This window comes from Anopheles stephensi, chromosome 3 (assembly GCF_013141755.1).
Source record: "Anopheles stephensi strain Indian chromosome 3, UCI_ANSTEP_V1.0, whole genome shotgun sequence".
Classification (NCBI taxonomy): domain Eukaryota; kingdom Metazoa; phylum Arthropoda; class Insecta; order Diptera; family Culicidae; genus Anopheles; species Anopheles stephensi.
In genome coordinates this window covers 42951695-42977428 of record NC_050203.1, presented here as the reverse complement: position 1 = coordinate 42977428, position 25734 = coordinate 42951695, and the positions used below count along the sequence as shown (strand labels likewise).

At 40.8% G+C, this 25734-nt stretch overlaps 1 protein-coding gene across 20 annotated transcripts; it reads right to left on the bottom strand.

Annotated features, from left to right (window-relative positions):
* Positions 1-1889: 1889 nt before the first annotated feature.
* Positions 1890-25648, bottom strand: LOC118511216 (homeobox protein extradenticle). Of its 20 annotated transcripts, none has more exons than XM_036054017.1 (8): positions 25509-25648; positions 23462-23714; positions 12966-13265; positions 7718-7870; positions 7420-7600; positions 7243-7353; positions 6514-6661; positions 1890-6406 (listed from the first exon to the last, which is right to left on the bottom strand). In XM_036054017.1, exons 3-8 carry the CDS (start codon positions 13216-13218, stop codon positions 6125-6127), a joined length of 1128 nt encoding a protein of 375 aa, XP_035909910.1. In that variant the 5' UTR covers positions 13219-13265; positions 23462-23714; positions 25509-25648; the 3' UTR covers positions 1890-6124. The 20 variants fall into 20 exon arrangements, with proteins under 20 accessions (XP_035909910.1, XP_035909913.1, XP_035909916.1 ...); XM_036054020.1 differs by having other exon boundaries at positions 25606-25627; XM_036054023.1 differs by having other exon boundaries at positions 25438-25575.
* Between the last annotated feature and the right edge of the window lie 86 nt (positions 25649-25734).

The window sequence follows — 25734 nt, the reverse complement described above, 5'->3', positions numbered from 1 at the left end:
CGGAGACACCCACGTAGCTTTGTGAATGTCCCGGCGCGCAAACTTGGTACTTTCCACAACCAGATTGTTTGCAGCTGCAAACTGGACCAATCCACTACCATTGTCGTTACTGTGCTCATGTAGGCTGTGACTTCCAATGTATTGGCGGGACATTGGCTCCCTACCGACTTTTGCATTGAAGTCCCCCAGGATGATTTTAACATCGTGCCTGGGACACTGGTCAATGATTTTTGTGAGGCGGCCGTAGAACAGGTCCTTCTCCTCTTCATCCTTGTCTTCGGTAGGGGCGTGAACGTTGATGAGACTGATGTTGAAGAATCTGCCTCGCATGCGAAGGGTGCATAGCCTATCATTGATAGCCTTGAAGCCGATGATTTCGGATTTTAAGCTGTGGACCGACGGCGAAACCCGTTCCCCGAGCATCTGGTGGCGGTCGTGTCAGCTGAAGTAAATGTCGTAGCGGTTAATACCGCGCCTGTTATGCACACCATTCCCTAACCAACGGATCTCTTGTAGAGCTACGAGGTCCATGTTCAGTATGGCTAGGGCGTCATCAAGTTGCTTCAAGGCTACGGCTCTGTAGAAAGTGCGTACGTTCCATGAGAAAATTATTTTTTGGACGGTGCGGGGGTCTGTTATCGTGAAATCCGGGTATCGCATAATTGTATCTGCTTTCTGTAGTCGATAAGTTACTTGAGGCAGGGTGACTGGCCCTGCACTCAAGCCCCCAGGTACATCTGGAGGGCCTCGTGGCAGTTCGGTTTAACGTCTGGTGCCATGGACGGAGCACAAACAGACGTACAGGACTGTGTAGACTTTCGAATACGCTGCTAGAAACTTTCGGAAGGCTTTACAGCGGCACCATGGAAATTGTAGCCAGCTCTCGATCGGGCAAAGCTGGAAGCCTTGTGGTTTCTTTCATCTAAGTACGTCCTTTCGGTAACAGGTAATTTGCTATCGGTGAGTAGAATCCCTGTGTTTTCCTTTAACTACCTTCAACTGGAAGCTATAGAATTTATGGGACAAAACTCAATCGGAAGATCTCATCTGAATTATTTTGAAGTTAGGACGGCCTCCTCTGTCAACAACATACTCCCCTAGACAAATTAAACGTTCACACTCATACAGTTGGTATCGCATCAACATTGGAATTAGTCACGATATTCTGGAGACTTGGGCAGTCGTTCCTACAATGGATATCTAAATAGATTTTTAGATCATCGGCGAATTGTTTCTTTTACTCCAGGCATGTAATAAATTGCAACTTGTTTACAGTTTCAGTCGAATCGCTCTCCGTTTGCTTCGACTCACGAGCTGCCCGCTGCGATTCACACGTGCCATTACCATCGAATGTGCGGCACTATGGTCGAATCGCAAGCCGTTACCATGATGGAATCATGCCCACGAGAATGACGCCGGACGACCTTGCTCGTATAGTCCTTTTAGGCCGCCCACATGGACAGAGGAGGTATGGTAGGCTCAAATTTAAGCTATAGTGGGCGATATCGAGGGATTGTTGGAGCATAACCATTTTTATGCTAAAAGAAAGCAACTTGGATTGACCATACCACTATTTTGTCTACATAACCGTAAAAGTTGAATAGATCGAGATTTTGTTATTCATGAGGAACGGCCTGGCCTGCTGCTGCTAAGTTTTTATAGAGGTTGAGTACAATAATTTGAATAAATTATGACAGCCGGCAGGCAGGGTCCTGGGTAAACATTTCACAACAAGCTCATTATCACTGATTAGCTTAACGAATCTTAAGCATTTTGTGAGAAGTGATGTGATTCGAATCGTTTAGTTTCGAGTCCTTAGAATCAAGAGGACTGCGCCCATAACTCCCGTGTCGTGCCGTGTTACTGTTGTCAATCGTTTCTCATATTAATTTTATTGCCAGTATATCTTTCTTTTTTTATTATTCTGTAGCATTATAATTAAGTACACATAAAATTTTTAATTTAATAGATAGATTTTTAAATCGTTTTCGTATACATGCTTTCGTTTCTTACTTCCGCCGTTCCTTCCGTTTTTTAGTTGTGTGCTCTGTTTCTTACGTGCTTTGTTCGTAGGTTTTGTTTGTTTTGCTTGATGCTTTTTTTGCTTAGTTTCTACGGGCGAGAATCCAGTGTTCTCAAGTTCACGCACGCAGCGTGTACTGGCCAGCGCACTTGCATCATCCTCCAGTGACAGACAGACATGTGCGCAGCAGCAGACATCATATACATGCTTGAAGACATTCGTTCATATGAGCGCACTACAATAATTGCAATTAATGGTTTGTGGTGTGATGTAAATACATTGTTTAGATGTTAAAAAAAACAAAACAAACAAACAGAAGACACTAAACGCCTTGTTTGCATGATCTCTCTCGCGCGGTATTGAGTGATTTTGCATTAGGTTTGTCACCAATTCGAATACGGGCATAGAGAATTCTAGCCTCAAGCTAGAATGAAAAGAACAAATCAGATGGTTAAGATAGCAACACCGATTTGTAAAAGGTGTTGACAGTAAACTTGAGAGAAAGGAAATGATGAAGAGCAAACTGTATTGCAACAGAGCACGTTCCCGTGCTGCTACCACGAATGCGAATCTAATAATCAATTGCAAGATGCATTTAAAGCTGACACACACACACACAACGTGAATTTACATGTTTCACATCCTTCTGCCGCCATCGTCCGAGAACGCGTGGCGGGCTTTTTTCGTATACCTGAGGGAGTCTTAGTTTTCCATAGATAAATCCATTTTCTTCCACGCTTAATAGGTTTGTTTCACTTTCTGTCTTGTATCTAATGTTGTTGTTTTTGTTTGTTTGTTTGTTTGTTCGTTTTCTTCTAAGCACTGTTGTGAGACAGACAGGATTAAATTACCGAGTTGCAGCATTGCAAAATATTCCAACACATTTCAGGGGCAACGAAAGGTAAAAGGATTTCGTTGAAACAAATGGTTGTAGGTGTAGCAGGCTGGTTGCGGAGCATCCGCTTGGTTTAAGAAAAAAAAAATAACACACACTTGCACATAAAACTCCGCTAAACATACGACTTGCCCTTGTGCCTTTGTTCGTTTGTACATGTTTAAGTAATTTGCTATGTGGTGTTGAGAAGTATCAACAAACATTACCATTATTCGACAGCATGTCCCCTATGGCAGAGGACATGTACAGCTTTCTTCGTGTACGTACTTGCTTCCAAACGACTGACCATCAACATCGTCGTCATAGAAAATAAATTTCAATATGTTCTATATTGTGTGTGTGTGTGTGTGCGTGTGTGGTTGTGTGCATTTTGTTCCGCAAGCTACTACTCTACACACACCTTTGTATGCCGCCGCCTACTATTCTCGCTGTTTTAATTTACTCCTTTTGTTACCGCACAACACACACACACATACACTTTCACTATTCACAAACGTGTATCGGTATCGTTTTGTGGTGTGTAATGAATAGTCCTTTTCTTTTAAATTGCTTCCTTAATAATTCGTATACAAATGATTTGTTTGCTTCTCTTTGTTTGCATCGCTGCATAAGCGACCCAACAACACTTTTTGCTAGTTTTAAGTATCGTGAGTGTTTGTGTGTGTGTTTGTGTATGTGTGTCAGTTTTAACCATACGGCCACATTTCAGCCACATGTTCACTGAATATTTCTAGAAGGTTTTGCATTTAGATACATTCCGTACGTATATTGTCGTTGACGTTTTAGACGTTTTCTTGTGTTTCTTTTTTGTTTGTTTGTTTATATTGAATGAGTGCGTGTGCGTGTTTTTCGCTAGAGGCATCGTAATCAAGCTACCGATAATATCCAGTGTTAGACATTTGGAAGCTCTCTTTGCTCTAACTACCCACTGATAAAAACAGAACAACAACAACAAAAACTCTTCTAAACAAACAAATGTTGTTATAAATTTCATACACAATATTTGTTGAACATTCCTACCATCTTCACTGTGCTTGATAGAACAGAACAGAGACAATATAATTTGAAAAAGGGACAACGCATAAGAAAGCGAACAAAAGGCACACACGCACACCCACAGTTGGTTGTGGAAGTAAAAGTATACGTCTCACAAATCAGAAAATCAAACAAGAAATGAACGAACGAAAAATAAAGAAACGAAAATTAAATGATACCTTATTAAAAGTTGAGGCTTCTCCAGTCGAATACGTCGTCTCTGCTAGTATAAATCCTCTTCATCGATTTCTTCCCACGCATTAGTACCTAATGACCCCCCTCCTCTCTCTAGGCTTGGTGGAGAGTCTCTTACTATCAAACATTATGATTTAATTACGTATATAATTTGAATGTTTTTGCACCGCAAACATTGCAACCGGTGCCCTTGACTACCCGCGCTAGAGAGTTTGCGTATTATTTGCCCGATGTACTGTACCCAGTAGTGGTGGTAGTGTAGTGTGGTAGCAATGGTAGTCGCTTGGTATTTCTGCCAAAACTGCACGCATCCTCTACTTCACGATCCATGTCGGCCTTCCTTTGTCGCTCATTCCTTTTCCTTTAATGTTTCTGATTGCCGAACCCACCTCCCGCTGCTGCTGTTCATGGTTTGAACTTTTTATACGAAATATATATATACTTTTAAATGTATAACTTTTCCACAGTTTGGCTGAATTCCGTGCGTGCTACACCCTTGCATGCATGTTTATGGATGTACGGGGGGGTTCCTTTTGTTTATTACATGAGACAATGTTTCTCACCTTTTCAATTCCAACTTCGATGTGGTTACAATTGTTGTGTGGATGTATTTTAGTGTCAGGTTCATAAGATGTTCATCTCTCGTGTGTACTGCGTTTTGCAAGCATTCTGTTCTGTTTTTACCTCGTTCTTTTTGTATTTGCTTTGCTCTTGCATCCATCCATCGATTTATTGCTGTTGCTGCTATTATCGGCCTTATGCAATCCTATGAACTAATGGTATACACAGTAGTTTTGTTTTCCATGCTTTACCTACGATTACACCACTCTTCGGGTTCATTTTTGTTTGTATTCAATGTCCTCAAATAATATCTGAAAAATATAGCGCCTTTTTGTTTTTGTTTTTGTTCGTTAACTCACTCACTCGCTCATTTTCAATGTTCCTTTTTTCGTTTGTGTTCTTCTTCTTCCACCTTTGGGCAACACACATGCTCGATTAAACCAAAAACTATCAATGCTGAAGGTGCAGCATTAGCTGACCAAAGAACCAAACAAGAATAACCGTTTTCTTGCATTAAACGTGATACCATGAAAAGCATAAGCGGAAAAAGTTTACTTAATTTATGAGATTCTGCTTACATGAAACGGCGTATTCAATGGCAGGTAACATACCGAACGAATGAAAAAAGAAAGAATAATCCAAAAACAGTAGAAATTACAATAGTATCGATGGTTTAGGTCCCAATCAACACTGTTGTGCTAAAAGCAGACAAAAAGAGCGGTTTTCTAGTAACAGAACATCACAATCCACCATTCGTAATGCATCCACTGCTCTTCGGTTTTACGTATGATCATTGTTACATACAATAAAAATCCAACGATTGTTTTTTACCGAGTGCAGCTTTTTCTCTCGCGATGCTTTTACCTAGTTCATATTATCTAACACTATTTGAAAGGAGATTTGCAAGAATGTGTCGTCTCTCCCATCCGCGTGCATACGCAACGCACGCACGCACGACCTAACGAGTTGTGGTGAATAGTTATAGCTTGGCAGAATCCAAAATATTCTGCCCCACCGACTAACTCACTTTATTTTACTTTATTATACTTTAGTCTATTGAATGCAATCTATCCGTATACTTCTTCCTAGTTTGAAGTTGTGATGCTATTTGATTGTTGGAAGTAAAATTAGAGTTCAATTTTCCCTAATTAGCCCACACTAACATTATTTGCACGTTTGGCGGAGCTGTCCCAGGTGTACATCATTTCGTGTTGTGACTCGGTGGCTGTGTGTGTGTGTGGTTGTGTGAATGTGGTAGGTTGCATAATATTTATAGTGACAAATGTTGCAAAACAACATGTGTATGAAATTTGGGAACAGAAATTACTACTGTCGGTATTAGAGGTGCCACTAACGGGCGTTAGCGTACGGAATTGTTGAACCTTTTCTTTCCTTTAGCGTTCACTAACTGCAATTCATGGACTGAGATCCTGATGCAATTGATCGTAGCCCATACTGCCATCGTAGGGTTGCTGCTGATCGTAACCACCGGATCCGAGCGAATATCCCATCGAGTCTTGCGCCGGGGCAGGGGACATCATTGGTGTGGCGGCACCACTCGGTGGCCCGCCCATTGAGTACGGCGATGCACCAGCCGCCTTCTTAGCAGCGTAAAGATTAGCTTCCTCCTGCGCTTTGCCGATGTTTTTCTTGTAGCGAATACGCTTGTTTCCGAACCAGTTAGACACTTGGGAAACCTTTAAAACATGGATTGAATTCATTATTAGCACATCGAACAGCAAGCTCTGTCTGCCACCTGAAGCACACTTATCGCGCTCGCTTGGCAGCATGTGTCTACACATACCGTGATACCACATTTTCTCGCTAGCTCTTCCTTGGCTTCTTCTGACGGATAAGGATTACTGAGGTGGCTGTAGAAGTACTCGTTGAGAATTTCAGAAGCCTGCTTGCTGAAATTACGTCTCTTTCTTCGGGCATCCAGGAATCGGGAGCTGCAACCAATATGAATTTAAAGAGATCCAAGGATTAAAAATTTCGTTTCTGTTTTTCGATTTCACTAACTCAAAATACGCTAATGAGTGGCACAACAATAATGTTACAAATATTTCTAAAGAACAGTAATATATTCAACATACAAATGGTTAGTAGTACGGGCGGATGTCGAATCGAATCAATCATTAGCCATTTTCGTGTCAGATAAGGTAACGAACTGAACTAGGTTGGTTTGTTGATTGGCATCAGAATGACCCGCTGTTATCTGCGGGTTATGTAGATTTTTTTTCTTCCATTCAACCACGAATGACTACCACGAAACACGCGCTGTATCTCCAAACGGAGTCTCGACGGGGAAGATCCATCGATTGTTTGCTTTCGGTTGACTGATTTGATAACAAACTGCACGACTGATTTATTGAGCACACTGCAGTCATAAAATATGCGATGAATATAGTCATTTGTGTATGCATTTGTCAACGCAATATCAATTTCTCGATTCATTCAATCGTGCATCATCAATGCTATCAACGAAACGCAGCAACATAAAAACATTCACAGATTAATGAGCAAAGCTTACCGCAGGATCATAACGGCTTCGCAGGTTGATTGCTTGAGCTGCATCTGGATGGAGCTGAACTTGCGATGGATGATTTGCACCATTCGTTCGATCTCTTTCGGCGTAATAGGCCTGCAATGTAAATGAAACACGATTGTGAGGAACGCACTACGGGTTTGCAAAACACCCCTACTGTACCTTGTACGACTTTGCTCTCTTAGTAAGTTCATGACGTGCGTGGTAAATTCGCTGCAGGCTTGTTCGTACTTTTCGAGCTCCTGGTGATAAATCTGACGAATTTGTGCCAGCTTTGCCCGATAGTCGGAGTGCTCGATCGCATTATCTTGCCCACCGGTTAGATCGGATTGCGACAGAAAATCTGCACGATGTCACGATAGACACCGCACCACAGACGGAAGCGGAAACGAGAAGAAACAGGAAAGAAGAAAAAAAACATCAATTAATAACAACCGCTTGTTGTGCATCTTTGGCTTACCGTTGGCAGCGGCCATTGCTGCCGCGGCACTATCCGCACCTGCACCACCGCCCTTTTCCGGACCAGCAACACCTTCAGCGATCAGCATGTTGTCCAAACGCATCAACTGCGGATCCGGAGGCTCTTCTTCCTGAGTGTTTCGCAGCGACAGAACTGAAACAAACGAATTAGGGGAAATTATGATAACAACCATAAATAGGATGTTATGGGCGTTCACAATATTAGCAATTTAAGATCAAACAATCCAAACGGCAGAACCGGGGTTCAAATCCCATCAAACCGCCTCCTCGTACGTAAGGCTGACTACTTTATTACGGGTACAATCAAGTCACAGAAAGACAGAAATGGCAGGTCGAGACCTCTCGAGGTTGTAGTGCCAAGGAAGAAAAAGATCATTTAAAATGACAAAGTTCATATTTGTTTCTCATAATAAAACTGCCCTTGAAAGGCATAAGGGTAAAAGCCCTAGAACATTCTTTCTTTTAAACAAAACTTCTTGTGAATATTGAACTTAGTCATCAAAAGAGTTGATCGATCGGAACGGCGATGATCAATATGATATGATAAATCTTATCATCAATATGATAGGCAGATATTTGTATTGGAAACAAATAGCTTGCATGTACTATATTGCTAATATAATGAACAAAAAAAAAAATTCAAAAATTGTTAAGAAACTCATTATCAAAACAAACATTTTTAAAAGATCAAATATTTCATGAACCTTCTTAAACCACGCCCACCGCACAAAATGGACGATAAGCAAAGAGAAAGAGAAGAAAGAGGCGGCAACTTTTCAGATTCTAGATCTTACGTTTACGATCCAGAACAGATGATCGCTTGCACAGACATTTCCAAACTACTATCGAAGACGTACTCCGATGTGTAACGTCCAAGCGTCTGATCCCTCGAATAATAGCATTTGGTAAACAAACGCGTGGGAAGGTCGGCCGGATTGGAAGACAGGAAAAATCAAACCATTTCCTCACATAGTAAATATTATCTAGGGATATTTGTAGCTGGATAGTCTAGATAGATCATCGTTTCGATCGTCCTTAGGCTTGGCAGGTATTGTGACTGCCGGCGGATCAATCTTACTGAGATGTGCCACAGACCGCGCACTGCATTTTGTCGGAGTTGTACGCTGTCCAATAATAAGTCGGAGTTGCCAATAATAATTAATGTACAAAAGCACTGCAAAACATTTTATGTAAAATGTTCAAACAGTATTTTATCTACGATTCCCACAATAAAAAGTGAAAAACGCTGCTGCTTCTTCTTCTTCCTTGGCACTACAACCTCGAGAGATCTCGGCCTGCCATTTCTGGCTTTTTGTGATTTAATTTTACCCGTAGCAAAGTAGCCAGCCTCCTTACGTCTGGATGGGATTTGAGCCCCGGTCCTGCCGTGTGAAGACCGGCTCTATTTAATTATTCTATGGTTATCTTAGCGAGAAATGCTATTTAATTATTATTCTATTTTTTTTCTTTAGTTACACGACAATAGTAAAATTGTAGCAAAAGTACCATTTGTTTGTGCCTGTGTCTGAAAATCCCAAAACAAAAGCCAAAACATCACGAACCTGGATTAGAACGAAGCATAAGACGCTTGAAAATTCAACCAAGCATAGAAATGAAGAACGCGCACAAATAATAGCAGAAATGGTGCGATGCAGAAACCACGATAATACTGAACTGCGTAGCGTAAGAAAGGGGAATTCGAGGAAATGTTCGAAACATTGCGTTACGCGAACAGACAGAAGTATTCAAATGAATGCTAATGAATAAACGGCGGCTCTGCAAATGAACCATCATCATAGAGCGTTTGAACGACGAGGCGTTTTGCATTTACTTCTTGCTTTTATTTAAGCTCTTTTCTATTATTTTAATCCCTTTCTCTTTTTTATCGAGTCCCAGAATTCGAGATTCGTAAAAAAAGACTTGTATACATGGTGAGAAGTATAAGACAGGGTGTGTTAGGGAGGTTACATGTGTGAGCTTATGCGATGTTTAAGATATTCGTCCTTCTATTTAATATAAAAAGAAAGTTCAACTAAAAAAAAATTTTATTTTATAGAAAATCCAACGAAAATCTTTTCCATTTATCATGAACAAAATTTTTATATCGTTAGAAACCTAATTCTATACGAATTTACAAAAACGACAACAAATAACGGTAATTGCATGAGCCCTATTCTTAATAAGATAATCTCTGAATATCTGTTTAATTTTTCAATTAACCGCTGTCGTATTCCAACACTCCAACGATTCGTAATCTGTACTGTCTAAACTTAGTCAGCAGAGAAATAAAACACAAATTCATGCAACAACATTGAAACATTGATGCGCGCAGAACAATAACAAAAACGACTCATCATCAGTCGCCGCGCATGTTCCGGAAGGCATTGCGTTTCATTCATAAAACTAATGCGCTAATTAGTTTGCTTTGGCGATTTTTATTGTTTTTCATGATAACATAATCTTTCTCATATAGGAAACTATATAGGAGCGCGTTAAACAATGTTTTATAACAGTGTATTGTAGAAAAATGACATTAAACGAGAAGATGAGAGAGCCTTAGTATCATAGCTCACGATTTCCATTAATCAACTTCCTTCAACCCGAAACTATCACCTTTCGACGTCGACCGAAAAGTACGTGGCACATAAAATACTCACATTAACAACGCGACACTGTGGCACAAGTGAGGAACGAAAATCGATAACGAAAGTCCCTCAGGATAGACGGAAACGAACGAACATCCTATCCTGCAGCTTAAGAAAAGCGCTCTTAGCATTTTTCCTTCCTGATTTCCTTCTTTCCCACCGTTGATCTCGTTACAAACCCCTCGCCGAAACGTTTATCCCTTTCATTCGTTCACCACATTGCATTGTTCTAGCTAGCTGCTTGCTCTAGCGGGCGACCGAAACGCAACTGCGGGAATGGTACGGTGTGGCGGTACAAACAAAACTGACTAAATGGAGAACGATACACTTGCGGGTGGTTGGTTGCGTCGGTTGTGGGTGACTACTGGTGAGGATAGCTGGGGCGACCGGGAATAATTCAACGGCATACAACATGAGAAAACTTTTATACAATTTTCATCCCCACTGTTCGTTCTTCTTTTTATACTGCCGCAACCACCACGCGCTTCCAGCCCGAAAGCTTTAGCATTCATAGGCACGAGCCGACTATGAAGCGTCTGATAAACGGGACAAAAAACATTCATGCAGAAAGAAAATTAAGTCTTTTATTCAGTAGTGTTTTTGTAGTGCGGAATAGCAAGAGAGATAAGAACGAATAAAGTTGAAAATGAAATCAACCAGTTTACTTATTTTGCTTTCTACATTCTCGATGCAACGATTATTCGTGCTGCTTATATTCTTAGCTTATGTTAGCTGATATTTGCAGTTTTGCTTTTACGATTGCTGTTTCCCCATTATCAACGCAAATCAAAGCTCCGATTCATGCTTGTACGATAGCTCGTAGCAAATTTCGTAGGATTCAATTCAATACCTTTCAATCAATTTTGATATTTAATGCGTTAACTGTACAAGGAGCAAACACTTCCACAGCTAACTGCAAAGTTTTGACAATACGGCGAAGTCAAGCAATAATACTTAAACTATGAAATAAAAAAATAGTAAGTTCCTCCTAAATACAATTACATTATTTTTGATAGCAAACTTCCACGATGGAATTACTATAATATATTCCACATTTCTAACGTTTCATCATACAAACGAAACCACGATTCCACGATTCAAACGTTTCATCATACAAATCGAAACCTTGTAACATATTACATTAGCAAACAAATTATTACATATTAAATATTTGTTGCAACATTCAATTGTTAACAGTACGTCGACGCCGTACTCTGATGGAAAAACAAAAAACAAGGAATTATTGTGGTGTATGCGTATATCTGGCAGTACCGTGAACCTTAGAAAACTACATTTAAGGTTAAATGACGAAGATGAGTAATCATAATCTTTATCAACTCACAAAAGCGCTTCATTCGCATTCGCATGCTCGCATGTCGAGAGCAAGCACATATTGCGCAAGCCAAACATTAGCCAAACAATGTTCATTCATAGTAAAGAGTCTTATTCTTTGACGTTTTTGTATTTTTTTTATCTTCAGTTTAGTATATTCTAGCATTCATTGCACTTCACTAGCAAGCGTCGATCACAACAGCTACCAGACTAATAAGGTTTACTAAATGCATAAACTCAGATTGCACCACAGCCACCATAATTTGACTGGGTCGAAGAAAGAGATTGCAATGAGCTTGTCGCTGTACATTGATCGTACGAACAGCGGAAACCAAACCCCAATCGACCACGTTCGACATGTATTTCCCATCTGCCAACACCTCATCATATGCGTCCGAAAGAGGCGCGCAAGTGTAAATAAAACAAATATCAAACAACGCAACCACCAACCTTCCTGGTGCACACAACTTTCATGCATTTAATCAACAAACTGCATCCGTAAATAGAATGGTGCTAGCAGGAGCAAGAGCAGGAGAGGATACTATTTTAGTTATTGATCTAAAATGCATGCCACACGTGTGAAGATAAACATGTACAAGTTTAAATGATATTTTCAGGGCGTCCGTTCGTAGTAACGCTGAGCTGCAATTTTTGTAGGTGTGAAAAAAATACAAACAAACAAACAACCAAGCCTGTTAATTAAACATTTCTATGTTTTTAACACTCAGTAAAGTTCATTGCAAAACAAAAATAGTACGTATGTGCATCAGATAAGCAATTCATATGCGCGAATCATTGATGTAAATGGGAATAAATTCAACAGTTCTTCTTCGACCAGTACGGGAGCAATGAGCAATTGCAAAATTTTAAAATAGATTCCAAATAAATGCATGTGTTGCTCTCGTATCAATATTTTCACACAAAACTCTCGTATCAAATTTACACAAACAGACTCTCTACTCTCTGTTACAAAATGTCTAATATAATGAAATAAATTATTGATATATGCAATGATAGAAGAATTGATATATGCAATGACAAATGGCTAGAGATAGAGGCTTGCAGAATTGCACAATGCTTCTTCTTGCTCAACGTGGAATGCTAATTAGAGGAATCAGTGTGAATATGCATCACACTTGCTGTAAAATCAGCCGGTATTAAAGTTCAGCTTCCCAACCTTTGCTTACTTCTAAGCTTTTAATGCTCGGTTATACCGAAGCTACTAGGGCTGTACATTTTAAAACCACCAACCTGTTTTTTCTTTGATTTCACATAACACAGCAAACAAAACCGGTTTCATCCTGTGGCAGTTCAGTGTGTGTTTGCGGGCCTGTGCTTCGTCCAGCGATTGGTCGGTGATGTTCATAATTTGCTGTAATATTTCGCCGATATCTTGCTTGCGAGGATCATTGTCCACTCCCGTTTGCCCGTCGTTCGTCGGCATACCATAATTCGGTGGCATTAAGCCACCGTGACCTCCCATCATTCGGTTTGGATCTTCCATTGGGATGATAATCGTGACAGAGTCTTAGCTCAACCGTTTCTCCGTATCTGAAAATTAAAACAGGAAGAAAGCAAGCGTTAATATTATTTAGTAGCCTGTATGTATCTAGTTCGCATTAAAGTTTGCTATGTAAAGGTAATTCAGTTTAAGGAAATTATTTCGGTACAATGAGACATATCAGTATCCAAGCCTCAAAACTTTGCGACGTACAATGTGGAATATCCTTATCTTATGCAGGGGCGCGTACGTTACTAGTGATCTATTTCTAACTATTTCTACCATAGAACTGTGGTAGGTAGAGCGGTAGGTGAACAAAAACCGGACCGGACAAAAATTTGGTATGCTAGCAATTGTGTCCCCATCGTCTCGAGAATATCTTTACACAACAAGTCCCGAATTGCTCGTCCTGTGAGAAAATTATGGGGAAATTATAATACACAACAATCATAGATACTTTAATGTTTTTTGATATTATGATGAAATTGTACATCTGTTGGGTGTCCCCTACCCCCCAAACCCCCCTCCTGTTGGATGCGCAGGGGGGCTGACTTCTTTGCTACTGGTAAAATCAAGTCACAGAAAGCCAGAAATGGTAGGCCGAGACCTTTCGAGGTTATAGTGCGAAGGAAGAAGAAGAAAGAGAAGCTACCGATCTTCAGCTCTTCATTAATTGAATTCTTTGATCACTTCGGTCAACCATCTTGTTTTTTCGCGCATTCGATTTTGGTTAACTCTCTACTTAAACCGCAAAATTAAAACTAGAAACCTTGGCTTCTTCTTTTTTGTCGAAAGAGCCGAAAATTTTTCTCTTGAAAATGCTCGACAAAGTTATAAAATAATCGCTTTTTAATGAACATTAAAAATATTCAAACACTTTAAAACAAATTATCGCCACAGCATTGGGAGTGAAACGAAGCAGACAGCAGATTACAATTTATACATCGACACCAAAGTTTTGAATCTTTGTAAATATATCTCGATCGTTCTCTTTTTATGTATGATCCTCGCCAATCCTCGAGAATAGTCATCGTTGCTCAATGTGCCGTATATCATCACAATCATCGTACACATACTTTATCCAATCCTTTGCCGTCCTTCTCAGCTTCTGCTTTTTATGTTGCAAGAGTTCCACAGATCTTCAAGGACTGTGTCGTGTCGTTAATTTTCATATTCATGTCTGAAAGCGACCGGTGGAAGACGAACGGGAACAGTGCAAACCTACAGTATGCAGCAACGTAAAGCGTGTACAGAAGCGACTGCGAACGGTTCTGAACATCGTTCTTTGCACTGCAGATTACAACAATCAGATAAGAGCGCAGGAATTACGACTGCATTCCATTATCAACGCTAAATTGCAATTGCACTATCAATCAACGATGGTTTTCACCTTTTTAATCAAATTTCAATGAAGGAGCGTGCTGCTCTTCCACTTCAATCTCACTTTACCTTGGGACATTTACTTTAGTTAATCGTATAAAATCATTGTCTCCACTACTATATATATTTTTTTATTTTGACGAGTAAAATTAAAATAGGAAACTGTTAAATTCCACATCACATTCTATCTGGCTCCCTCTCTCTCTTATTGGCATAACGACCTCTTATGCCTCTTAATTACTTGACTCTGGCTTACTTGACTTAATTATACCACGTAGTTGAAGAGTCGGTGTCCTTGGGGGAACGGTCCTGATGGGATTCGAGTCCCGGTCTTGCCGTGTGAAGACTGGCTCTGTTGTCGCCTCTACCAGAACTCTTCAAATTAAACTTATTTGACAATACAACCAAAGGGAGGAAGTTTTTTTTTATGTCATATGCCTTTGTTATTTAAATCTAGCTAGATAATTCATTCTTCATATGTACTGGAAAGCCCCGAATGGCCCCTTTGTGCAAAACATATTTGCTATTTCATCGTTGAAAAAGTATGTCAGTATGAGAGTTTTATTTTCGTTTTGGTTCTAATTTTTCATGGTTTTTCTAATAATAATTTATCAGGATTTGAAAATGGAACAACATACTTCAAGAGAACGAGTATGAGAGAAAGATGTGCAAATTATCATTTACCGCTAGGAAGATCACAAAACGGAAAGGGGACCGTAAAAGTGTGCTGGGCAGTTCGATTAAAAAGTATGCGCAAGCTTGGCATAATCATCAAAACATCCTAAATGTGTGTCATAGAGAACCTCCCAAAAAAAAGTAATTAATCCCAAGCAACTCTATTTGCCCCCGCAGCGATTCAATAATGATGCCGGGGTATTTTGTCAACGGTAGTCGTTAATTTATGACGTGCAAACACGCACATGTTTTCTCACGTGCTGTCAATCACAGTAATGTAATCAGTGGAAATAGCGAAGGATCGCTGCGTAAGTAAGTAGTAGCCGGAGCAGCACTGTGAGAATGTGTACATGCACAGTCCGTCGTCACAACTGGAGCGCTGGTTATCAATCTTCTTATCAAGTTGAAATTTTGTCACTTTATTTATTATACTGCTTTCGTCAGTCTTCACTAAGCACTAGTGTGCACAGATACGTGTCTTACAGCCACCACTTTATATCGGTAATAATGGCCTACAAATTGGTGAATGATCGCATGAAATTTGATTGATCGACGCACGATAGCAATACAATTATTTCAATATGATTGTACATCTTCCTTATAGGAGAATGTCATGGACTTTTTTAAAATCATTAAGGACGACCTGGCCGAATTGCTAAATGCCGTTACGTACATGTAAAGTAGACTGAACAGTATTTTAGTCGAAGGAGGTACTTTTTTGCGACAAGTATAAACTAAGCAAAACTTGTGTCACATCTAAAACTGTGGTGTGTAGAAAAGGCGAAGTACAGCTTAGTTAATTGTTTGTAATGTAAAGCAATAGTACAGGTAAAGAGAAACATGAGAATAACAATAAAAGAAGTATTTAAATAATCATCTGTCAACAAACAGCACAACAAAACTGAATGAAGAAACAACGACGTTGGAAAGAAATATTCAAAGTACATGGAAAGTCGACGTAGCTGAAATTGGAAGAAAAATGAATAATTGGATAGACTAGACGCAAATCGCAATAAAAATATTTGTGTAAAATATTTTTACTCTCTCTCTCTCTCTCTCTCTCTCTCTCTCTCTCTCTCTCTCTCTCTCTTTATTTTGAACTTCAACGACGCCTTACGCTCTACACGCCGTACTGCCTTTCACTTCACATTTTCCCTTTCATCTAGAAGAAATACAACAACGTACTGTACTTTTTATTCTAAACATAACAATTACCACCTTTATGCCAGCGGCATTACGTTTCTAAACTAACACATAGCAATTGGATACCGGACGACAAGGGTGCAAAAAAAAAACATGCACAACTAGGACACATATTAACCATCTCTTCACACGTTTCTCCATCCACAAAATGACATCGAATACCAGTGACACAACAAACGCCAGAACACAGATCAAACAACAGAAACAGCACATTCTGTTGGAACGTCGGTGTGGGGCTATTCTTCGTTCACTTTATATCTCACACTTCATAAAGTACCATAAACACATTTCTTTTCTAAAGAACCATCTTTTTAAGAACTTTAAGACAAATGCACGGCCATACAAAAAGCGGGACTTTTAAGCTACCTTTGCCTCCAATGTTTCATCAAAATTTGGTTTTCAAAACAGTTTTTTGAAATTGTATCACTTTTCAACCAAAACTTGAAAATTATACATCTTTCTTCTAATAATCATCTTATTCATTGTAAGAACACAAATATTCTGGGTTCTTTTATCTACCAAAATGCTAACATTAACACGGCCAACGGACCAACAATAGGATTGGACAACCACACCGCAATCTCCACCATCCACCACTGAGCACGCCCGGGATAAGGCGAAGTATCAGGGAGGAAATGCCTTGGTAATTTTTTCGGGAATTTTTTGTTGTTTTTTTTTACATTTGTATCTCGTGCAGTGCTGACAATACGGTTTCAAGCCGTCAAAATTATTTTTTTTTAAACACGTCCAATTTTAAAGGCAGCTACCACCAGAATCATTTCATTCCCACTGTATCTTTCCCATTGACCGCTTAACACTTTCAGTCTCTTCCTGTCCGCCGTAGGCACGTTGTAGCGCGAGAGCTTCAACGTTGTTGTTGTATCGACCGGCCGGCCGATTCGTCCGATAATATCACATAATTACACGCGCATTAGAAAATGGCAAAAATGCCAAAAATTTGAGAAATTTTCTCACATTCCGAATCATTTGCGAAGGCACGCGCGCTCGGTAATGCGCGCTGCAGAGCCTTCTCCTCACTTATGGAATGATACCACCACCCAGCCAGCCAGCACCCCTCCCCCCGTCCCGGGGGTTGTTGCGCCCCCATGCACACGTAATTGATGGTCTGGACCATATATCAAAAAAGGCGCAATCGCACGCGTGCTGCTTTTCCCGCTATGTTTCCAAATCTATGCTGTGTGTCGGAAGGAACTATAAAAGTTGGGAGAAATGTTAAGCACCCACCCGGACACAGCCGAATTAAAACGGTTCTACCCCAACCAATCGCGCCTCTAACATTGTTTTTACGACGAGTACCGGCTCTAATTATCGTGTGGGCGCCACAACCCAGTTCTATTTATTAATTTCAGAGATAACTAAAATAATCGACATCGACTTGCACAGACACCACCGCGAGTGGTCCATCATATGCAAATATGTATATGAAGGCTTGCATTTTGCAGCCATTTTGCATTCATTTGGCTCTGTAAAAAATAAACAAACAAAGCAATGCTGAATGTAATTTAAAAAGGAACATTTACATATATGTCTGTTGCAAAATTTTGAATTATTTTAAGAATGACACAAATGGGGAACATGATTGGTGCCTTTACAATGTTCGAACGGCAATGGGGGAGAAAGAATCTATAAAAAAAACTACCTCTGTATGGTTTATCGTCATTACACTTTCAAATTTGCAATTCCAAAAAGAAACGATTGGAGTCCAACCAATAAATTTACAGTATTAAAATAAAATAAAACATATTATGATGCTTATTTCGTGCTCAGAAATAAAGCACAAGTTTCAAGTCCCAATTGTAATGTGAATAAATATAGTAATGAAGGATGATTTTATGCTACTTTAAGTGACATGTCCCTGATGTTAGTAAAATGCTTAAAAAATTTAAAAATTGCCGGTAATGAGCTAGTGATCGAAAAACGCTCATAATTTTTTTTGATCAAAATTGAAGTGATTTTTTTTTTTCCTTTTTCTAAATTGTGCCTACTGCATTCAGAATAAGCAAACAAACAAAGAACAAAAAATCAAAACCGAATAGTAATTTTAGAAGACTTCTTCAACTGCAAAACATTTTAAAACAAATCGTATAGTACGAACCAAAAGACTAATGTGCGATTCATTATATTTTCCTAAGAAAGGTTATTAATCTTTTCCTGTGCCTATAAACCGATCATAGACCCCTGCTGCTGCGGCCCACAGGTACACGGGGTGTTGCTAATCCTACCAAGCGGCAGGTGACAAGGAGAAGCAAAACAAAACCTGGTAAGCAGTAAAACAGCGCAACGACTTTTGACATTTAAATCAAAATCCTTTAACCGATCATTGCCAACCACACTGTATCAACATAATACAGGGGGAGTCATCCAGGATAACTCGTACCGCCGCATGGCCGAAGATCTTGCATTACCATTTTCTGACCTGCTTCCTGATTAGTGACGACATCAGGGACTCAATACCACAGGATACAGCGAAGGTTGTAGTAGGTGGCGATACATGGCATTGATGACCTTCGGTATGTTGCTGGCAAGCGAACTGTTCCTGTCCTCCTGCCCGTAAGGAATCCGTAGGATATACTCTTATACCTCTTTCCAGTTGTGCGTATGATGGAGTGTTTCGCCAACCGTCGCGTGAACCAACGAAACCAGCAACGTATTGCAGCACCGAGAGAACAATTTGCTAACGTTATCAAAATACGTACCCTGGCAAAACATACAAACAAACCCTAACGGTACGAAACGGGCAGGCGACAGGTACATGGTTTCGAGAGCTTCTGCTACACGGCACCATATCATGCACAGAGCATTGAAACATGGTTGTGTTTGCAGAACAAATTGGATTACCCTGACCCCTCTACCTGGACCCCACCCCGTCCTGTGCGCGGTGTCGTTGTGAGCCTTTCGGGGGTGAAAACAGTGCAGGGAACAAAAATACACCTTCGCTTCTCTATTCGTTCCACTGTATATCCATATCAACTTATCGATAGACTTTTCCAAAAGAATCTCCTCCCTAAGTGTATGTATGTGTGCTTGTCCCATGTTTCCACCTTTGCTATTATCTGACTTTACCCGGCCTGAGATGTTGCCGATATCGGGGATGGGTAAAGTCGGTCGGCCGGTCGGACGATCAGTGTAATTTCCCGGCAAAATAACTTTCTATTAACTCGTCTCATCTTTAATTTAGGTTTGGCTTTGTTTCATAGATGCCGTTAAGAATTATTTCCGATTTCAAGCCATATAATCGATTTTTCCATTGTATGGCTGCTAGCGTCAACTCTCAAAACATGTTCAAAATTTAAGAAAAGCAAATGCCAACACTTCAGTCACACGATACAAAGAGATTGATATTGAATGAACTTTCCTAACAGTTGCTACAACACAACCGTTATGAAAGCACGTTTCGTCTATGGGTTTAGATGTATCCTCAAACTCATTTGCCTAACTGCTTGCTCCACACACGCACACGCACAAACACAGCAGCAGGTTTTCCACGGGCGACAACAAGAAACCTAGTGCCAACTAACTAACGCTCAGTAAGAAAAGCCTCTTCTTCTCTTTCACCCTGCCGGTATAAAAAGGGAAACGATCCTTTCGACACTGCCTCTCGCTGCTTTTTTCTGGCCGGAATATTTCCATACTTTCGCCAACGCGTCCTTTCTTCCTACCACTTGCTGGAAATGAGCAAAGTGGCGACCGGAATAACATAAACAAATAAAATATGCTACTTTATGACATCGTACCGCTATTGTCGATAAAATTGAGCATTTTATGAGTACCTTGCGATTTCTTGCCAACGCCACACTAGCTACCGATGACTCCTGACCCTGCTGCTAGCTGCTCTGGGTATTCGTTGTGGCATGGAGGCAGAATGCGATACCTACATACATACGTACACCACCTCTCTTCGGACTCAACCCGTAGCACCACCAAGGGACAAACGGTGGGAGGACATACCATTGGTACGCATCTTCAGCCGCCACAGGAAGGCAAGATGCGTAGTGAAAATGTGTGTCCAGCAAGTATGTGTGTGTGTCAGGGTGCTGCTGCTGCTGCTGCTGCTGCGTACTGCCATATTTGAATTTTCATATTTGGCCCTAGCCCGGGACGGCAAAAGCGAAAGAGAAAGGAGCGGGAAAAGTTTACAAATAACAGAATATTACATTCGCACTACATACATCCAAAACCCAATCCAAGGGTGCAAGAAGGAATGGTAGATCGTGATCTTGTAACAAGTTGGACTAATAAATAAACCCGAAAAGGGGTATCCGAAGGAATAGAATGGATTCTGATTAGGCATTAAAGACTCTTCTGTGCTTTTTTAAAATACTCCCAACACTATGTATTCTGATGCTCCATACTGGCTATGAAATAGGTCTATCCTATTGGATTCGAACTCAAGGCGGGCAGCCGTACTTCTGGAGCCAGTCCGCGGTTTAACATAGTATTACAAAAAATGTTCGCTTCAACATCAAATTCTATTAAAAGGTAAATTTTACACATTAGCAACCGTCCTTTCACGTTAATTTTTTTTTTTTTTTGTTAAAAAAAGGACGCAAAGTCGGAAGAGTCAGGGGATTATCATCGTCTTTGAATATGCTTATCCGCCGCCATGGCCTGCACCGCATTACTTGCTGCTTGCCTGTGCTTTATAGCAGGTTTTGTTCTTCTGCTATACTACTATTTGCTATGTGTCGAGGAGTCTGGATGGTAATACAACACAAAACCAAAAACTCGTACTTGTGGCAGTGTGGAAACGACGACGACAGCTGGGACTTTTTTCCTCGTTTTGTCTTTTCATTCCAAAATCGTAATTCCATTTAAACACACGTACCCAACCCAAAGCCGCTGTGCTTCGGCATGAAAAGGGCGCAAGACAATTTTGCTGTCAGTCTTGGCTTCCTCCACTGGCAGAGAGATGCTGTAATCTGTGGACACTTACACACACACACATATACACACACGCTCGCGCGTTAAACACAATGTGATCATTCCTACGAAACGTAAAATTTCTGCCTGCTTGCTCAAGCCATGTTCTCCTGCGCTTCTCGTTCCGCAGCCAAGCCAAGCAAGACTTTCGAGCTGCTTTTTTCATTTCGAACATATTCCAGCGTTTGCTGCAGCATAAGCTGGCTGTCAAACCGACAAAGAGAGAATAGAGATCACCATCCTCAACCAACCAACCAACCATTCCCACCATTCCAACCATCACGAGCCGAGCTTTGGCTATCGAGTGCCTTCTAACTTGCATGGATGTTGCGATCTTCACGCGGTTGCCTTCTTCGCCATCGTCGTTTGGCAGCAGCATCCATCCTCCCAGCGGGTTCAGAGATCAGGTTCGAACAAAACCGATTTCATCCGGTGCGCTCGGCTTGTAATAATGCCACCACCTATCGCTATAAGCGGTCGAGATGCGATATGACGGCATAGCTTAATGGTTACACATTTCTTCATTGGAAATATGGTTCGCTTCATTCCTTTTACTATTTTCAACAAGAAACACAGGCAATAGTTTCTTTTGCATCTACTCCAGATATTAATGCACAAATCAACGAAGTTTTGCTTCTAGCATCTGCCTTTGAAGAATGTCTGGAGTTCTAAAAATGATTTACATACTTGAATTGCAGACGGTGAAGAAAAGCGGACTTTCACGTAGTAGAATCGAGTTGCTCGGAGACACCATTAAACGACACATAAATTACTTAATTGGAGAAATTAATACCATTACGCAAAACATGCACCACTATCGTGATATGAGGGGTCTCTTTGAAGAATCTAAAATGTTGGAGAGCTTATTATATTATAGGCATATCAATGCAATCAATATGATACAACCACAATCGAAATATTCTAATACACAACCAGATTGTTTGTGTTTTTCTCCTTCTTGGCTTAATGACGACTTGCCAGGTCCCGCCGGTCATATAATGCCTTCCTAAACTTATTGATGACCGGTCCAGCAGCATGAAGCCAGGATTTTAGATACATGTGAGGACCAAATGTGCGGCCACTCCACTCAGCATCGAGTTACACTATAACCTGCACCGCCGGGCCAATTGTTGGAAATATTCCTACAAAGTCAAATCTCTACATTGAAGTATGTGTGTCTAAACATTCGTGAAATGCAGCCAATTCCAAATCACACGGAGAAAAATGTTTCCGACGATATATTCCGGGTTAGGAAATCGTGTCGAACCCAACCGAGCGGTATTCCTTTCATCGGACCAACTGCTGAGACGCCTTTTTTCTACATATTTCCTTTACTTGTTGTATTCACGCATCTCCTTCAACTGTTTCGTTCTAGATTGCCTTTGAACAGTATATGTTTGTATGTTCGGCTTCGCTCCAAAAACTGGTTCAACAACATCGGCCCGGCTCTTGAATATGCTGTTGAGGGTTTATCGTTGAACAAACCAGAGTGTTTCTGGGTTTCATAAGAGACACCATCACCACCACCACTACCACCCACGAAAGTCATTCTCGTTCTCTCCCCATGGTCGGGAAGATTTAATGTCGCCCAGCAAGGAACCAACTCGAAGAAAGTGAATCTCCTCGTCGATGGTTGTTAGTGCGCGGGCGCGCTCTTCATCATCTCCCCTCTGGCTTTTGTGTGCGGTGCTCGGTAATGACAACGAGGAAACGAACCAAAATGGAAAATATTTATAAACCTCTTCTTCTCCTATTTTCATGCGCCGTCATCCTTCCCAAACCGACTCTATTCTACATATTCAACCATCCAACCGTATCATAAACTGGTACGACCGACAGGCGTAAACGCATCTCGCGCGGGGGCTATATAATGTGGACGGAACCATGAATACTCCACACGCACGGACGGACGGCCATTGACTGTGTTTTGGAACAATGGGACTGCCAGTAGACAGGGAAGCAGCATGAAAATTTTGTTTCCAGTTCTTTTATTTAATTATGATACCGGTATTATTGTTTTTTTTTTGTTTTACTTCAGACTACTTACCACTTGAACAATTTTCTGACAACTCTACAACAGCCTAGAAGTTGTCCGCCCTTTATACTCGGCAAGATTATGGTTTTATCCGCTACGTTTCACACCATTCACAAAAAACTCCAGCAAAAGCACAGTTTTGCACAAGTACAAGACAGATTATTAGCACCTTAAATCACATCCACCACACACAAACACACACACTCAAGATTGAAAAGGGATTCTTTAAGATCAATTCTTATTGCACTGATTTTTCACCACCGAGCTGGAATTACACAAAAACAGCTTCATCGTTGATTAACGGCATCAAATCACAAACCACACTGTTCGCAGTCAATTACAAGCAGCAAACACCGTCGGCAACGGTTGGCATTCGATCCGAACGCCGATCTCACATGACCAGTGAGCACCTAGCAACGGTAGTTGACTTTGTACAAGAATCGGAAAAGATGGCAAAAATATTTTTGTTGAACTGTTAACTTATGTTTCTAGATAAAACAATGGTGAAACCACACAAATGAACATAAAAACAGAAACGGTTCCAGTAGCAACCGAATGTTTCCATAGCAACGATCTATTCGGACTTTAGCCGAAAAAAAACAGCCGACAGTCTCTCTGAACGATTGCTGTTCATCAACCATTTGTTTACATGTCGTAAAGTAGTTTTATAGTACCGGTTATTGAAATGGCACCGGCCAACCAAACCAAAACAGGAACAAAACAATATCGATTAGCTGTTATGAACGCAACAAAATTCCATTTTTCAAAATTTGCTATACTCGGTATGTTCTACAGCATCTTCACGTCCGACTACAAGCATGATCCAACCCAACGTGCCGAATCGACACAGCACTGAACCAAATCTGGCAAACTTGCACTAGCAGATTTCTCATGCTTTTACTTCATCTTATCTCCACACGCTCTTTGCACCATGACTGGAAAACGTTGTACACTTTTCTTCCTCTTTAAATTAATGAAAGTTTACTGTAGTAAGTAAAGCCAACATCCAGCAAAAAAAAAAAAAACAACATCATGTAAAAGAACGAGCGACAGCAGCAGCAGCAAGCAAACTCTCGGCGTAACACGGTATCGGTTTTTACACGCGCGCACACTCGCACTTGCCTTCCTTTCAACTTGCGTTGTTCTCGCTTGTCTGCTGGAAACCAACCAATTTCACTAGCATTAGACAGAATGAATTTTCTGCTATCGTTCTTCGAATCGGCTTCGAGCCGTATGATTCACCGTTTCGATGGTTCTACACACCTTTCGCACATTTTTATGAGGGTATTTCAAAAAATCATGTTACCAGCTCAGAGGCCCGGTCCACACGGGCCTTTTTCACAAAGCACCGTAATCTTCAGCCCGTATTTACTAATATCGTCACAGATCTGCGAAAGCCTTCAGAACATCATTTTTTCTTGTGCTTCTCATGCCTTCTCGTTCATCCGCTCGCAAGACGTGTCACAGTGCCCAGTCGTTTGCTCTTTCCGTTCATAATTTAACGCATACTCTTACTGGCAGCATTCCTTTTTTTTTGTTGCTCTTGCTTTTGTGTTGAACCTGTTAAAGATGGCGTCGTTTTTCTTTTGCTTTACCCTCTCTGCCCAACCAGCGCCTATTGCAAACGCGTCTGTTGGGTCACTCCGATCGTACCGTCTTCTGTTTTATAGGATGGAAACATACTACGTTCACGGGATTCACTACACAGCATTGCTTAAACTGAATTTCACACGCAAATAGACACCGATATCATTTCAGCTATCGAACAACATGACTGAACACACCGAAGCTTTCCAACGAAATACCCGACACAACTACTACTCTGCCAAAAAATGCTTCAACGAATGCGTACGACGTTCGTAGTTGTCATCCTTGCCATAGTGTGCGTGTGAGCGCGTGTATGCGCGTTTCCAGAACGGCGCGTTGTGTCACGGTTGGTGCGAGTTTACACACGCACACACAGCTACACCATCGGCAAAGAAACCTACCTGCCTAGAGAGCTTAGTCGAATGTTCGTCTTTGTTGATAATCGCATTACGAAGCGAAAACAGTAATGTACCGTTGGAAGAAGATTTAACGCCATATGAAGCGCATTATCTTTCGTTGCAAAAGAAATTTTATCATTATGCTACACAGTGAGATTGCAGCAAACCTACATTCAGACTGATCAACAAAATCAGTGTAAACCAAACTGAATGGTGTGACCAGGCGTCCGAAGCTTTTTTCAGACGGCCTTTTGACAGTACTGCTTAACAGCAGATCGTCCGATGCAACACCTTATTCAG